The 16,287-nt window shown below is 47.0% G+C and overlaps 1 protein-coding gene across 1 annotated transcript; it reads right to left on the bottom strand.

Moving 5' to 3' along the window:
* Nucleotides 1-2,696: 2,696 nt before the first annotated feature.
* Serpina5 (serpin family A member 5) lies at nt 2,697-7,147 on the bottom strand. Its single transcript, XM_013346835.2, has 5 exons — nt 7,031-7,147; nt 5,981-6,606; nt 4,840-5,110; nt 4,394-4,541; nt 2,697-3,309 (listed from the first exon to the last, which is right to left on the bottom strand). The coding sequence occupies exons 2-5, from the start codon at nt 6,591-6,593 to the stop codon at nt 3,124-3,126; spliced, it is 1,218 nt and encodes a 405-aa protein (XP_013202289.1). The 5' UTR covers nt 6,594-6,606; nt 7,031-7,147; the 3' UTR covers nt 2,697-3,123.
* Nucleotides 7,148-16,287: the final 9,140 nt, after the last annotated feature.

Here is a 16,287-nt window from a genome sequence, read left to right as displayed (position 1 = left end):
CAGGACAGCGACTTCCTTTCCCCCTGTTTTCCTTCACGGCCTGTGTCTGTACTTTCTCTTTCACCACATCTTGTCTGTCTCATGCTTCCCTCCAGCTTGTCCCTCTGTCAGCAAGTCCTCTACCTGTCCCAAATTTGCTGTCTATGGAGCTCCACTCCTACATCAAGGCCAGCTCCATGCTGTTCTCTGGCAAAACCTTTGAACTCCCTGAACTGTTAGTCTCTACATCCCCGAATGACGTGGCAGCTGAATCCAATAGCTTCCAGTAAGTTCTAAGACAACATTCACGTGTGATGTGCAACAAAGGCTCCAGGCACTGCTCCACCACCACTCGGCACACGTAGTGTTTGCTTTCTGTCTGCTTGTTCAGTAAACTTTTGGGAGCACTGGACCTTGGTCTCATACATGACCCTTAGACAGGACTCTTCTCTGACCTCCAATGGACTAGGTAAACAGGAAGAGACACAATTTGCCACGAATCACTAGACATTATACAAGGGAAAGGCATGAGGGGATGGGTTGACCCCACAGTAAGGCCTGATTGTGGACGGTCACTGCGTTAGCATAGTCACTGATGAGATGTCTGGATCTGGTCATAGCCACGTGCACTCCTGCACGCCAGCACTATGTGCCAGGCGTCAGAGTCTAGGCCTTTGCTGTCACCAGCTAGTTCTTAGTGTAAACCAGAGACAGGGACAGACCTTGTTGCAGGGTCCTGAGGAAGGAAAGCGATTGCAAATGAAAAGTTCCCACAGCAGACTGACAGAGCAGTCCTTGGTAAGTACTCTAGGGGGCAAACTCTGGGGCTAATTCCTAGAAATCACAATGGGAGGCTCACACCTTTCTGAAACACCAACTCCCAGGGATCTCACTGGCACCTGCAAACACACACACACACACACACACACACACACACACAAATAAAAGTGAAATAAATATTTTTTAAAGGTGCTGACCTTGTGTGATAGCTAACCTTGGTTGCCAACTTGACAGCATTTGGAATCAACTAAAACCCAACTGCTGTCCACAACTATAATGACTCCATGAGACTGTCTCAAGCAAGAAGACCCACCCTAAATCTAGGCCACACCTTCTAGTGGCAACCCAGATAAAAGGACAAGGAAGAAGGAAAGTTTGCTTTCTGCCTGCTTTCCCTTGTTCTCATCAGCAAACGCATCTGTCCTGTAGCTATGGCGTTCCTTTGCTCGTATCAGAACCAGCTTCTTGAGGATTCCAATGCAGACTGACGATCAGCTGCTCTCCAGCGATCCTCCGGGCCTGCAATTCTCGAATGGAACAATGAGACAGGCAGCCTCGGCATAGGCTGTCAGGTTCTCAGCCTCTCCAGTGTGAGACAGCCATTGTTGGACTGCCTAAACTGCATCCTGTAATCCTCTTATAAATCACACACGCACACACGCACACAAACACATGTGTGAGCATATGCACGCATGAGTGCACGTACACGCACACATGCATACACACATGTATGCATGCACATTCACACATGTGCATGCGCATGCATGCATGTATGCACGCACACACACACACACACACACTCATTTGTGTTCTTTTATGAAACCCTGACTAAAACACACTTTGTTATTTCCTGTGAATACCGTCTTCAATACAATCCAGGAATCGGAGCTCTGAGCACAGCCCCATGGGAACCATAACAGTAATATTCACGTTCGGATGGGCAAAGTACTCTGCCCTGGGGACAGCTTGAGGTTTGGTGGCAATTTTGCTCAATTACTCATTTATTCATTTGCTTTTTGATGTGTCAAATTCCCTCTTTGGCCAGAGGACAGGAGTCAACCCAGGGTGCTGAGATTCAGACACACCTGTTACCCTGTCTCCGTTCTCCCTCCTCAGCAGAACACAGGGTTGAGGGTAGTTGTGGGGCCACACTCCCCGTCTGTTATGGTTTAGGTGAAAAAATGTTCCCTTCGTGTATCTGAACACTGGCAATGCTGTTTTGGGGGTTGTGGGAAACTCTGGGAGATTGGACGTAGATGGAACAGTGGCTAGCTGAGGAATGGGCCGTGGGGTTTATAGCCCAGCCTTCCTTTCTGTCTCAGACCTGCACATCCACTCAGGTGCGAGAAAGCAGCTTCACACCCTTGCTGCCGCAGCTGAGCCCTCCCCTGCCCCATGCCTTCCTCGCCATGGTGAACTATCCCATCAAACCAGAGCCTAAAGAGACTCTTAAGCTGCTCCTTGTGTGGTCTCGGCGATGAGAAACTCACCAGTCTCTCATTCATCTCGGCTGTACCATGTGCAAGCCATGTGACTGGGCAAGCCGCCTCGGCCTCAGCAAGCCTTCCTTTCTCTGTCAGCCAAACAGGAATGGTGGCATCACATAGCAAGTGTCGCTCTCCTCAGGGCTGTCTCCAAAAGGACAATGAGACCCAGTCTTTGCGAAATGTTTTATTGCTATTGCCAAGGTGAAAATCAGCAAGTCGGTCTCTAATCCCTGTTCTACGGTTTGCGACAGGCCTCTGTCATTCTAGCCCTGTCGGGTTTGCCAGTTGATACTTTTGTCTGTGGCGAGACACTTCTACCCTCAGGCTCAAGTTTGCTGCTAAGCTGAGTTCTTATATCAACCCTGACTGGCCTGTGGAATGATTTCTACGTATCAGTGGGTGGACTTCTTGCTCTAATCCTTCACTGGATACACAGACAAAGATCCAGAGAGGGGCATCATCATTCCCATTCCTAAAGCACAATGAACTGATAATTGGGGCTGACAGATTGGAGACCAGGCTTAAAAATGTGCTCTCTGGTGACCGTCACCTATAGTGACCAGTCTCTCACAAACCTTTATAGTGACAGACTGAGCACAAATGGCCCAGGCACTGGGTATGACTCTGACACAAATATGGTGGTGGAGAAAGCAGCTGGCCTCTTTAGGCTCAGTGCCAATCACTGATGAAAAATGAGAGCAAGAACCCATACCTTACAAGTATGATCAGAGAAGCTGCCATTAGTATATTAGTATTATTCATAACACCTTGTTAGTTAATCTATTCAGCAAATCACCAACTACCAACAGATGAATGAGCTGTAGTATCCTCATGGCTCCTTCTGGGTCAGCCTGTGGGTTTCGGAAAGAGTCCCAGCTCAGGGCCGGACCACTTTGCCAAGGAACAAGAGATCCATGTTTTCCACGATGGCAAACAGAAAAGGTCTGTTGAATTTCATCTGCAGAGTCCTCGGCCGAGCAGATCTGAACATGAAGACCTCTCCTGTGGCAGCAGCCGCTACAGTTCCTGACTCGTCTACCTCCACCAAGGATTTGTGCATCATCTGCGGGCAGACAGTAGGGCTGGGTTGTGGTGATGCATCGTGATAAAAATACTGCTTGTATTTCTAAGGAACTGGGACCTCACAGCCAGAGTTAATAATCCATCCAGAGGTCACGGAAGCCTGCCATCCTACTGTGTACTCAGCCTGTTGGTTTAACCTGCTTTTGAGTGAACGGTGCCATAGACAACCTTACTTGTCTTGGATTTCCCCATGCACTCTTAAATTACATACTCTTCCATTGTCCCCGATCTAGACAACTCTGTGTGTCATTTGCTGAAAACAGCAGATACAGAAGTTGGAAGTAATCTTCTAAAACAAAATTATAAACAATGATGTTTGTAGTTCTGTTTGATGTCTGGGTCAATTGGAGTCAGGGACTTAATCCCTTGTACAACTCTGAGAAAATTTCGGTAAAGTATCCCATTCCTTCCTCATATGATGCTTTCTGTGCTGTTCAATAAAGACAGCTCTTTGTCTGGGATGGATGCGTGTGTGTGTGCGCGCACACACATGCATGCACACACACACAGAGATTGACAAAACAGCATTCAAACAGGCACAGATTCCTCCAAGACCATGTGGCAAATATGGGCTTTCATTGTAAGAACAAGGCACAAAGGAAATTCTTTGAATCTCTAGTGTGAAGGAATCATAATGGAATAGAAAAGAATGAGCTGAGGTGAGACCGAATGGAATTGGTGGATGGCATTGAAGAGGATCAGTGATAGAATGGGGCAGAACAAGGTAATTGGATGGAATGGGATTGAGTGGGATGGGATGGGGTGGGGTGGGATGGATGGAGTGGGGCGGAGTGGGATGGGATGTGGTGGAGTAAGGTGGGATGGAGTGGGGTGGGGTTGGATGGAGTGGGGCGGAGTGGGATGGGATGGGGTGGGGTGGGGTGGGGTGGGATGGGATGAGACGGGATAGGGTGGAATGGGGTAGGGTGGGTGTGTTGGGAATGGGTGCAGTGGGACAGAGTGGGATGGGTGGCATGGGATTTGGGGTGTGTTGGCATCGGGTGAAATGAGGTGGAATGGTGTGATAATTTCTAAAGCAGGTGTTCAGGAATGTCCAGACTCACCTCAGACAAGTTGACATTGGCATGGTTAGTGATGCCAGACAGATCAGCATGGGAGGTGAAGACATCCTTGATGCCCATCTTGGGTAGGATTTTCTCCAGATGGTAGGTACCCTCAATGGAGAACTTGGGGAGGTAAAGGCCTAACCGCCTAGAGAGAGTAAAGGGCATTCTTAGCATGAGATGCTGAGATGTCCTTAGCACCCTCCCTCTGTGGCCCAAGACCTAATGGAACCTTCATCTCTGCTGCAGTGTCCCACTTTTCCAGGTTTTATCCCTCAAGCTGGGCCAGGTCCTGGGCTGAGGACTTCACAGGAAGACATTCGGTTTGGAGACAGCTCCCTGCCTGAGATGCCCAACCATCACTTCCCATCCTTGTGTTGTCCTGGGTTATGTGTCTTCCCAGGCATGGGTGGAGAGATGTGACCCCAGCGTGACTTAGAAAGTACCTCTTTGTGGCTGTCTTCAGCCAGTTCTTCAGGGCTCCCTCATTCAGGCCGTTCTCCACCTGCTGCATCTTGCCTTCTTTGGGGAGAACAAACAGAGCAGTGGCATTGCCTTGGTAAGGGAGCATCACCACGGTGCAGGAAATACCCTGGTCCACGAGGTAGTGGTACTCGTCTTCACGGTTCATCATGAGCACTTGTATGGTCTGCTTGGGGGTCACGTGGAACTCTTCCTTGTGGGTGTTTTTGTCGCTGAAGGCCGTCTCCCACTTGGCTAAAGGTGAACATGGGGTAGGAGCAAAAGCACTGGGTAGAAATGAGACACCCTTGGCTGTGCCTGACCAGTGGAGACAGTCCAAAGAGTGTCTCTGCAGAGTAGCCTCAGGAGCCTCAGCAGCCACATCTATGTGCCTCAAAAGCCAAATCCCCTCATGACTGGAGCAGCCTGAACCTTTCACACGTCTGTTCTCCTGTATTGCCAAACCCTTGACATGTGGGTTGGGGGAAATTGGTCCCCACAGGCTCATATGTTGGAATCTTGGTCCCGTTAGTGGGACTGCTTGGGGATTAGGATGTGTGGTTTTACTAGAGGAAGTATGACATGGAGAGTGGGCTTTGAGGCTTTAAAAGCCCACACGAGGCCCAGGGTTTCTCCTTATGCATCGTGCTTGTCTTGTGTTTGGCATGTAAGCTCTCAGCTACTGCTCCAGAATCATGCCTGCCTGCCTGCTACCATGCCTTGCTATAATGGATCATAGACACACCCCCTGAAAGTATAAGCAAGCCCCACTTAAGTGTTTTCTTTTATAAGTTGTCTTGGTCATGGTGTCTTATGATAGCAATAGAAAAGTAACTAAGGCACTTGCCTTCAGAATCCCTGGACTCCCGTTCCTTGCCCTTTTAACCCTGATCAGATCCATATTCCTGGTTCTAGTGGGTTTGGTGTCAGCATTGTTATTGTTTCATCATGATGACGTGACAAGGGCCAGCCACTATCTGGTCAATCACCGTCTGTCTTGTCTGTGGCTGCTTCCCTTCCATCCAGCTGGCATGTGGATGAATTGTTCTTTTGAGGGGGACGGAATGCTACCGTGAGAGATAAAACAGGAAAGAGAGGAAGTGAAAGTCTGAGCCTGAGGCTTACCTTTGAAGAAGATGTAATTTATCAGCACCATGACATGGGTACTATGGAGTTCCTCGATCAAGTCTACAATCTTGCCCTTGGTCTGCTTGTCCACATAGTCGTTAATCTGCTTCTTAGCCATTTCAGGGTTCCCAAAGTTGGTAGAGAAAGTATCCGCCATGTACAGGGTCTTCATGGCACTCAAGAAGTTGTCCCGAATATGTATTGCTGGGTCTGTAAAAAGGGCACTGCCCAGGCTCAACTGGAGGCCATCACTAAGCTGACTGAACCTCTGCAGCAGATGTTGGAAGCCCTTGTGGAGCTCGGCCTCTTGGCCTTGCTGGAGGCTGAGGCCCAGGCCCTCCATGATCTGTGTCTTACTGTGGGATCCAGTCCCCATAGACAACATGGCCAAGCTCATGGACACACTCATGGGGGAGAAGAAGACATTCTGATTAGGGGCTTCAGAAGCCAAGGCCCTGTAGAGACTGAAGGCAAAGTCCTTGCTTCTGGGAGTTACCCTAGCACTCACAGAGGACCCCTTGACCTTCTTCTTCTCCTGGGAACGGGAGTGGTAGCGGGAGGTCACCCCAAGGCTGAAGAGCAGCAAGCATAGAAAGGAGAAGATCCTCATTGTGGCAGCGGTTCTGAATGGAAGAATAGGAAAATGTTCTCAGGCAGGGAAAAGTCATGGGTCAAAGTGGGAGAGACTCCTTGAGTAGGCTGACATCCTTAAAGGATGTCTCCACATCCTCCAAGAGATAACCTAGGAGGCCGAGGCCATGGGACTGCAAAGAGAAGTGGTGGTACTCAGAGCTGTAGAAAGGTCGGACAACACAACAACACAGCAATGGCTCAAGACAGACTTGTAGACCAACAGTGCAATGGCCTTACAAAAGAAAAAAATCACCAAAAATTTTCTCATAATGTTTTAAGTAAGTTTCGGATGTTTGTATTAAGCCTCGTCCATAGGAGTCCTTGACTACAGCTTGGACAGGCATGCCTAGGGTCTGTGTCCCATCTTCCCACCTCCCCAAGCCCACCAGGCCCCAGAGCAGCAGCTGTACTTACTCTGTAATGTGGTTGAATGTCACGGTGGCAGTCCACCTGGCTTAGGAGAGGAAGGGCAGACTAACTCACAGGCTGCAATTGTCACTGACCACAGAGGCCGTGCCCCCATCCCATCCCAACTCCTCCCTATTGAGATCTGGGCTGATCTAAGGCTTTCTCAGACAAAAAAAAGGACAAAAGGAGTAGACTTGGCAGCGCTGGTCTGTCCCCGGGACTTGGCTTTTTCTCCTGAAGAGCCTGGAGTTATCAGTCCCAAGGTTGCTGTGTGCTCAGTCTGTAATGTTCTTGAGATACCTTGTGTTCCCCTTGTACAACATTGTTTGGTTACCTCCCCTCTGACTTAGCCCTATCGTATAACAGTTTCTGCTGACTCTGTCCCATTTCTTCCCTGGAAATAGTTTAAAAGATACTGTGCCTTATAAGAAGTTTGCTTGGTGGAGGACATAGACAGAAAGGCCTCTTGGTCCTTTAATAATAAACTTTATCTTCTATTCTCTTTCTTCTGATCTCCTGGTCCTCTCTCTCAGGACCCTGTCACCAAAGAATGACCTGCTAGTCCAGGTCAAGTAGTGACTAAACAGGGATACCTGAATATAAGAAAAAGAGTAAGTATGGCCATAATGCATAGATAATTTTTTAAAAGCCAGGCCAGAGAGATTGCCTGAAGAAAAAAGTAGAAAGCACCAGCAGTAAAACATGAGATAACAAAATTCTTAAGATCCTTGTGGTGGTTTGAAAGAAAATAGCCCCTAAAGGAAGTGGCATTATTAAAAGGTGTGGCCTTGTTATAGTAGGTGTGGCCTTGTTGGAGTTGGTGTGGACTTGTTGGAGTTGGTGTGGCCTTGTTGGAGTTGGTGTGGTCTTGTTGGAGTTGGTGTGGTCTTGTTGGAGTTGGTGTGGCCTTGTTGGAGTGGGTGTGGTCTTATTAGAGTAGATGTGGTCTTATTGGAGGAATAGTGTCACTGTGGGGGTGGGCTATGTGGTCTTCTGTGCTCAAGCTTCTTCAAGTGTTACAGTTCCTGTTGCCTGAGGATTAAGATGTAGAACTCTCAGCTTCTTCTTCAGCACCATTTCTGTCTGCATGCTGCCATGTCCTGCCATGATAATAATAGACTGAAGCTCTGATACTGTAAGCCACACAATTAAATGTTTCTTTGCAGGAGTCGCTGTGGTCGTGGTGTCTCCACAGCGATTGAAACACTAATGAAGACAAACATTTGTTTTCCTTTAAATGCTTTGTTTGCTTCTGTATTCTAGTTCCTATAATGTGCTAAAGTGCTCTTAAAAATCTTTACTTTCATTCAAAAAGACCTGCCCTTGGGACCTTAAAATAAGGTTTTGTAAGTTTAAAGACACAGGAATATGTAGGTAAAAGTTGAAAGACAAAATATTGCTCACAAGGGCCACTTGAGTTCCATATTGACAGATCAGTGCTGTAATTTTTATTAGATTTCCTTAGATTCACAGTGTAAAATTGATGCAATTTTAATTCAGTACCCCTGGCCAAACAGCTCAATGGTGGAAGAATGGTGTACTCGAGTTCAAGTTCTCTCGTTGGGTGACAACTTCTGCTACTGCGTAGGCAAATGATCCCAAATCTCTTCTAAGCTTTCTTTGCTCTACCCTTTCCAAAGTCTTCTATCTCTAAGCTTTTTCTGCTTTCCACTCTTGAAAATATTTCATCTTTATGATTTCTTTGCTCTCTGCTCTAAAAAAAATTCTCTTAAAAATATTATGTAAATTTTATCTCAGAATTTTTAAGTTTATTGAGTATGGTTAAAAATCTGTGAAATCTGTAACTGAAGGTTGATCCTTTAAAAATCTATACATAGGTCATCTTAATTTGTTACTGCATATTACGTGGCTCAATTATTGCTTAGGAAAACAGATGTTTTTAAATAGCAACCATGTGGTTCATGGTCATCTTGGCGGATGACGTCATCAGGATGAAAGCAACAATGTAGCTGAAAGCCATCTTTACTAAGGTTTAAAAAAAAAGAGTACACCAGGGTGGTGGTGGTGCACGCCTTTAATCCCAGCACTCGGGAGGCAGAGGCAGTGGATCTCTGTGAGTTTGAAACCGGCCTGGTCTATAGAGCAAGTTCCAGGTCAGGCTCCAAAGCTAAACAGAGAAACCCTACCCCGCCCCCCCCGCCTCAAAAAAATAGAATACATGCCATGTAACTTAACCATCATCTTGGTTAAAAAGACCGCATGATATAGACCAAATAAGTCAGCACTCATGAAACCTAGGCCTCTTGAGTACTCAGCTCACCACTTCATCTTCTTCTCAGACTAAGGAAGCAGCAGCATGTCTACAAACTATTTTTGATAGGGATGGAGTTTTGCATAATGACAAATTCCTAAGGTTATAAAGGTGTGTTTAGGTTAGCAGAAACTGACTTAGAGATATGTGTCTAACTACGTATGTCCTTGCTAATTGCTCAACGCCAGGCTTCTAGAAAATTTTAGATAAGGAACAACACATACTTAATAAGTAAGGTATGTCTGATAAATAAGGTTTATAAATTCCTAAGGTCTACCCAGGTTAGTACACTGACTTGAAGAGATGTGTTCTCTTTATCTTTGCCAGCTTGGTTAAGCTTTAGCAATTTCGATAATCTGAGTCATACAAGAGGCTGTGGTGTTCTTCAAGGGGAATTATGAAAGAACAAAGAGAAATAAAGTTCCCAGTCCCTCAATGAACTGTATTTATGGCTTAAAATTTTATTTTGATGCTATAGGATCCTCAATAAAATCTTCAACTCAAATCTTTAAGGCTCAAACTTAACATGGACAAAGCTGTAAAATCCCAATCTTATAAATGCTACTAACTTGCTGTGAATGTGTCTCGAAAATCAAAAAAAAAAAAATCAAGACACATAAGTTCATGTTCAGACACCTTATAAATGGCCAAGTTCTTTAGTGTGCTCAGAGCTGTGTTCACAGTCATGCTGAGTACAAACATAATTCATTACAGGAACAAGGTTTATTTAACCTCCTGTATATGTCTTCATGGTTATTGCTAAAATATGTAATTAAAAGCAAGTAAAGTTTATTTAAAATCAAATATACTTAAAATTTGGCCTTGTTTCTTTTCTTTACCCCTGCTAGAGCTGCTAGGTCTCCTGCTGAGAAAGGTAGACACAATTACCTCCCTGCAGAATTCACTCTAGAACAATGATAAACTCACAAAGCAGGTTTCACTCTTCCCTTACTTAAAGGAACTTGCTTGGTAAAGACAGCTCTCGGTAATCAACCACCTATGTCTCCTGGCTGGATGGGAAGAAGAGGTTTGAAGTTTGTAAGTTGTGGGAGTCTAAGAGGTAATTTCAGGCACATAAATGCAAGTTATAAAGGTCTGGGATGTGAAAACTTAAGTTGTGAGGTCTATGAATGTGTGGTAAGGTGTGCACATGCAAGCTGTAAGATCTAAGGAAATGCTTTAAGCCTTCAAAAGTTCAGTTTTAACATTAATCAAATTTAAATTTCCCTTGGTTGTTTTATAAGTACAGACTTAAAAGTGCTTCTCGTTGTTGAAAGCATCTCTGTCTGATCTGTAGAGCCAGACCTCTGGACAGAGGAAAACTGTTAATGCTTTTTACTCAGAAACATTTTGGGGTCCCCAGGCTTTTGCTGTCACTCAAAGGTGTGGGTCTACTGCCTTTTCCACAAAGAGACTTTCAGTACAGATTACAAACAATGGTAATGCTAATATAACTAATTTTTTTTATCTCTGTTGAAAACTTACACAGTTCTTGCCAGCTTCGGGGAGTCATAACTTGGACCCACCTGTCACAGGTCAGATGGACTCCAGATAAGTCCCTACTGACCAAGAGCCTCAACCTCACCACTTACTGCCTATTTCTGAGGGTAAGATCTCTCTCTCTCTCTCTCTCTCTCTCTCTCTCTCTCTCTCTCTCTCTCTCTCTCTTTTTCTCTTTCTCTCTCTCTCTCTTCCCCTTCCCGGAGTCTTGGGATTCCTTCCCTCACATCAACAACCAGGACCACAGGCCCTAAAGATTCAAGTGTATGGACAAGATAAAGATGCTCAGAGGCCCCAGTGAAAGGGCAAAGGGAATCTAGTTCTGTGTTTTTGCTCAGCAGGGAACTTGTCAAGGCCAGTCTGGGGTTGAGGCCTGGGCCTCAAAAGAATTAAGGTTTCAGTTCCCGGGACTTGGCTTTTTCTCCTGAAGAAACTGGAGTTATCAATTTCGAGACTGCTGTGTGCTTGGTCTTAATGTTCTTGAGATATCCTGTGTTCCCCCTTGCAACACTGTTTGATTAGCTCCCCTCTGACTTAGCCCCACCTTATGATAGTTTCTGCTGAAATGGCATGTAAGATACTGCGCTTCTTCTTTTTTTCTTTTTCTTTTCTTTTTTTTTTTCTTTTTGAGACAAGGTTTCTCTTTAGCTTTGATGCCTGTCCTGGAACTAGTTCTTGTAGACCAGGCTGGCCTCAAACTCACAGAGATCCGCCTGCCTCTGCCTCCCAAGTGCTGGGATTAAAGGCTTGTGCCACCACCGCTCGGCTAAGATACTGTACGTCTTAAGAAGTTTGCTTGGCATAGGACAGAGCTTGCGTGAGACCTCCTGATCCCAAACTACCTTATCTTCTCTGTCTTCTGTCTTCTGAACCCTGTCCCTGAAGAACGACCTGCTGGTCCAAGTCACTGCCCCAGCCTGCACTGTCTTGTCTTAGAAGACTTCCAGATAACAGGCCAGCTGCAGGCAACATGGCTTAGGATGCAGGTTCTCGTTGGGTTGCCTGTCTCTGCTTTCCAAACCTATTTCCATCACCATTGCCAGGCTTTGGGGGCCCTCCAGAAGGCAAGCGTGCCAGGCTGATGGAGACTGACATTGCAGAGGCATGGAACAGGACATAGCAGAACCCCGTTCCTTTTCCAGGCTCAACTCCTTCCTTTTCTGCAGCCAGTTTCCCATGGACTCGGGAAAGGTCTTTGAACCACTTCCCTCAGGCCTGTGTGCTTGCCAGATAACAAACCCACAGGTCTGATAATGGCTCCGATGAGAACATCTGGTAATGTCAGAAACACAGGGGTCATTGTGTCCATCTCGTCTATCCTAAGAACCCAACCAAGGCCCAGGGGGTAGAAGAGAATGTTCCAGGTCAGGCATCAGATCAGGACTTCAGTGTCCCTCTTGGTTCCTAACAAAGGTGCATCTAGGACTTCTGGGGGCCTTGTGGAATTGTCTTTTTTTTTTTCTTCTTAAGGTCAGGGTTTACTCACTGACTGTTTCCAACATGGTGCAGAGTGCTGGCTCAGGCCTTACGACATTTCCAAGGCCCCTATGCCGGGGGCTTGTCATTGCTTGAACAAGGTGGAGCTGGTGGTAGATCCAAACGTCATTACGGTATGACTAAGAGGAAATTATCTTCATAGATATCAGCGCAGAAAGGCCCTGAGTGCCTTCCGGATGCTTCCCTGTCCTTCTCCATGACTCCAAGACTGAATTCTTCCTTCTTCTATGTCAAATGTTGATGTATCAACCCCAAGGGCATCAGTAACCTCAAGGATACTAATAGGATCCTTGCTGAAGATGTAGTTAGTTAAAACAAGGTCATGCTGGACCAGGGAGATTCTCTAATCCAACATGGCTGCTACCTCCACCCTCCCGTGTGTGTGTGTGTGTGTGTGTGTGTGTGTGTGTGTGTGTGTGTGGCAGAGAACATGGTTCAGAAGCCATCTATTCTGCTTTTTTGAGTCGGGGTCTCCCATTGGCTAGGAGCTCACTAAGTAAGCTAGGCTGGCTGATCAGCAAGTCCCAGTGATCCACCTGTCTCTGCCTTCCTAGTGCTGCTATTATAAGTATACATCACCACAGCCAGAACTCAGGTTTTGGGCCTCCCGAATGTAACAAGATACAGTAGCTGGCTAGAATATCCTGCATAGAGTTTTTTATTTAGTTAACTTTCTTTTTCAGTGCTTCAAAGAAAAGAAAACCTGAGCAACTGAATTCGATATTTGTCTGATCCTGGGCCAAAGGTGATACAAACATAACTCAGTAAACTTCCATCCATTGCCTTTTCATCCATCCATCCATCTATCCATCCATCCATTCATTCATTCATTTTTCTGGCTGGGCTTGTGCTATACAGATTGCCTAAGGCCAGGGTAGCTTTGGAAATTTGGGAATAACAAAGTCCTGTCTCAAAGATGTCCCACCTGGTAGGCACTAGAGTAAGTTAGGGACAAAAGTGATGCTCAGGCTAGCTATGAATGAAGACATGAGGCCAGTCTGGCTTAAGGAGGGCTGTGAACAACCTTGGTAGTGTATGGGCTCTCAGATAAGTACCTAAAGAGAGAGGTTTGGAGATGAGAAGCTCGTAGAAGTGGGGAATGAAAACGACCTGTGGTTAAAATCACATGACACACAGTACCGGAGAGGCAGCTAGCCTCAGACCAGAGAGGCCTTGACTGTTAACAGAGGACTTTGAACGTGTATTCAATAGGGAGCCACTGACTGTTTTAGAGTGAGAAAGAAATGAGCACAGCATCAGCATCAGGACCAGCATCAGCATCAGGACCAGCATCAGCATCAGGACCAGCATCAGCATCAGGATCAGGACCAGCAACCAATCTCCTTGACTTGAGGGTGAGGCACCTTCATCTTCTCCCCTTCATCACACCGGCATCTCACACATTCACACATCACTCTGGCAGGCTTGCTGCCATAAGGAAACCTAGACTGCCCCCAGCTAGCCTTCTTCTACTCATTTGCCCGCCTGTGTATGTGCGGAGAAAAGGGGCATCAGCCAGCCCAGGTCTAACTTTAGCTCCTACAGGGTTGTTGAAAACCAGATGCCAACTTGTCCAGAGCTCAGCTGAGCGATTCTGTGATCTGCAGGGCCTCTTGAGTCCTAAGCACTTATATGATTGCGGGTGTAACCTGAAAGAGGGGTAGTGAGCCCCAGAACTGTCAGCAATGGCCCCCTTTGGGACCCTTCTTCGTCAGTGTTCTCCTGAGGCTGACTTGGGTCCTATCCGAAGCTGTGCTTTGGAGGCCTGAGTGGGGAACAGCCACCTTGGTCCTGCCCTTGCCACTTCCTTTGGCAACATTTTATATTGTGAGCTGAAGGGTTATTCCTTGCTCTTTGTCTTGGTTTGCTGGAAACCGGCCTATTACTGGATTTGTGGCTTTGCAGTCCCTGGTGTACCCTGAGTTTTGAACGGGTGTTAGCCGGAAGGAGCTCTACAGCTTGCTCTCCTGGGCCACCGATGACCACTCTGTCTTTGTAATACGGTGCTTCTTGTAGGCTACAGACAAGGGTCGGGGGCCCTGGGTCCTGTTCTCCAGCCATGGGCCGAATTTTCAGAGCCATCTCTAAGTGCTCTGGACACCATGAAGTCCCTCAGAGTAGGTGTGGTCAGTGGCCCCCTAATCTTGAAGTCTGGAAAAATGCCTTCATTTGGCCATAGCCCCAATTTCCACCCTGAACAAGCTGTGAGGAGAGGTTCTTCCTCAGTTTGACCTACAGAGAGAAAGGGGAGAGATGTGGAGCTGCTTATCTAGAACCTTCTGGAAGTGCAGTCAGGAAAAGAATTGGTATTAGGAAGAGAAGGGCCAAGAAAATGTCCTCAGGTTCAGACCCACCCCCGTACTGGGACGCTGTGTTCATGTCTGAATAGCAAGTATGTCCAAAAGAGACTTACCTGGGATGTATAAGGGGAGTTGACCTGGGTGGGGACAGACTGAAGCTCAGAGGTGACAGGAGCAGCACTGGGTATCTGGGATGTGGACTCATGGAAAGAGTAACAGGGCTGGTGGATGCATAGCCCCAATTTAAAGTTTCCCACACATAGGAAGTGTGATTCCATGAGGCAGAGGCAGCTACCTACACTTGTCCCATCTCATCAGTGAGGGTACTGAGGTCCAGAGAAGCAAAGCCAAAACCACAATTTGTGACACTGACCACGCAATGGGAGTAAAATGAGCCACCTAGCTTGTAGATGAAATATAAGCAGCTGGAGTCAAAGCATTATGGGAGTTCTTACCCTGGACATAAAAGCAGGGAGTGATCTGGATCTAGAGAAGAACGGGTAAGGCCCCCTCCTTTTGGCTGCACTGTTCTCAGCTCTCAGTGTCCTGGGAATCCATGTTGACGTCAGAGAGGCCATGTTGGATCTCAGCCTGGTGCTAGTCACCCTAGCCCCTGTGAGCCCCCAGGGTGTGGCCTAGAGAAGGCATCTGCTGGAAATCAGAGGTTTGTTGCAAACAGAACCAGTTCCTGCCAGCCTGTCTCCTCCACGGGTAGTTTTGTTCACCCAGATTCTAGAAGCGACCCTTCTTGGAGAGCTTTCACTACTTCTGAAATGATCTGAGCTAGGTCAAGGGCAGAGGGGTATAATACATTACTCTCCCGGAGAAATTGAACCTCTCCAAGAGGGAAGGGATTCTCTTGAAATCCTGGCCCACATCAGCAGCAGGGTCAATACATTAACAATGCTTCTCCTGGCTCTGGTTTCATGTTCCCGCAGCATGCTGCTGGCCACAGCTGTCTATGCTGGGAGTGGCACTAGCCATATCTCAGGCACAGGCGGCATACCCCTCTGAGCCTTCCTCACTGGATATTGTGGTAGGAATTGGAAGCGTCTCCACGGGCTATGATTTGAACACATTTCCCAGCTGGCGGCACTGGTTTATGAGGCTGTGGGATGTCTAACAGTTGGGGGTTAACTTATCCAACTTGTCTGTTGAAGTGGGTCTCCAGGGCGGGGGGTGGGCTTTTGAAAATTGGATCCAACCCTTGGTCCTGGCCTCAGAACTTTGTCTGTTTTCTGGTCCACCATGATACGAGCAACCTCCTCCAACACCCCACCATCACCATGAACTGAGGTTGTTGCCAGGCTTTCTCTACCATTGTGGACAGAGCCTTCTGAAACAGCAAACCAATCTAAATCCTTTCTTCAAGGATTAAATCAAGCTGCTTCTGATAGGCATTGTCACCAAGAAGCAAAGGTAACAAGAACACTAGGCCAGGGTCTAAGCGGCTCAGGCTGCTTCTGTTGGGAGTCTTCCTACCAAAACGTTCTCAGTCCCTCTTCTGGAAAGGAAACACTAACTGCACCCAGTCAGCTGACTTCTCTTCTCTACATGCCTGGGCAGCCATATGAGACTTAAGCACCTCCTATTCCATGTCTGGGGCCAGGTTTGCTAAGGGTAAGGCCTGGAGGGACAGGCAAAGGCTATGTCTGTGTCTGCTACATGTGAGGCACAACATACACACACCAGGG

The sequence above is a fragment of the Microtus ochrogaster genome, chromosome 1 (assembly GCF_000317375.1).
Source record: "Microtus ochrogaster isolate Prairie Vole_2 chromosome 1, MicOch1.0, whole genome shotgun sequence".
NCBI classification, from domain to species: domain Eukaryota; kingdom Metazoa; phylum Chordata; class Mammalia; order Rodentia; family Cricetidae; genus Microtus; species Microtus ochrogaster.
Note: the sequence above shows the minus strand (reverse complement) of the source record. Positions and strands in the feature narration are given on the sequence as shown.

Coding starts and splice junctions, on each gene's coding strand:
- Serpina5 (XM_013346835.2), bottom strand. CDS start 6,593: ATGAGGATCTTCTCCTTTCTATGCTTGCTGCTCTTCAGCCTTGGGGTG. Junction 5,111..5,980: donor AAATTACATCTTCTTCAAAG/GTAAGCCTCAGG, acceptor GTTCACCTTTAG/CCAAGTGGGAGACGGCCTTC. Junction 4,542..4,839: donor CTGAAGACAGCCACAAAGAG/GTACTTTCTAAG, acceptor TACTCTCTCTAG/GCGGTTAGGCCTTTACCTCC.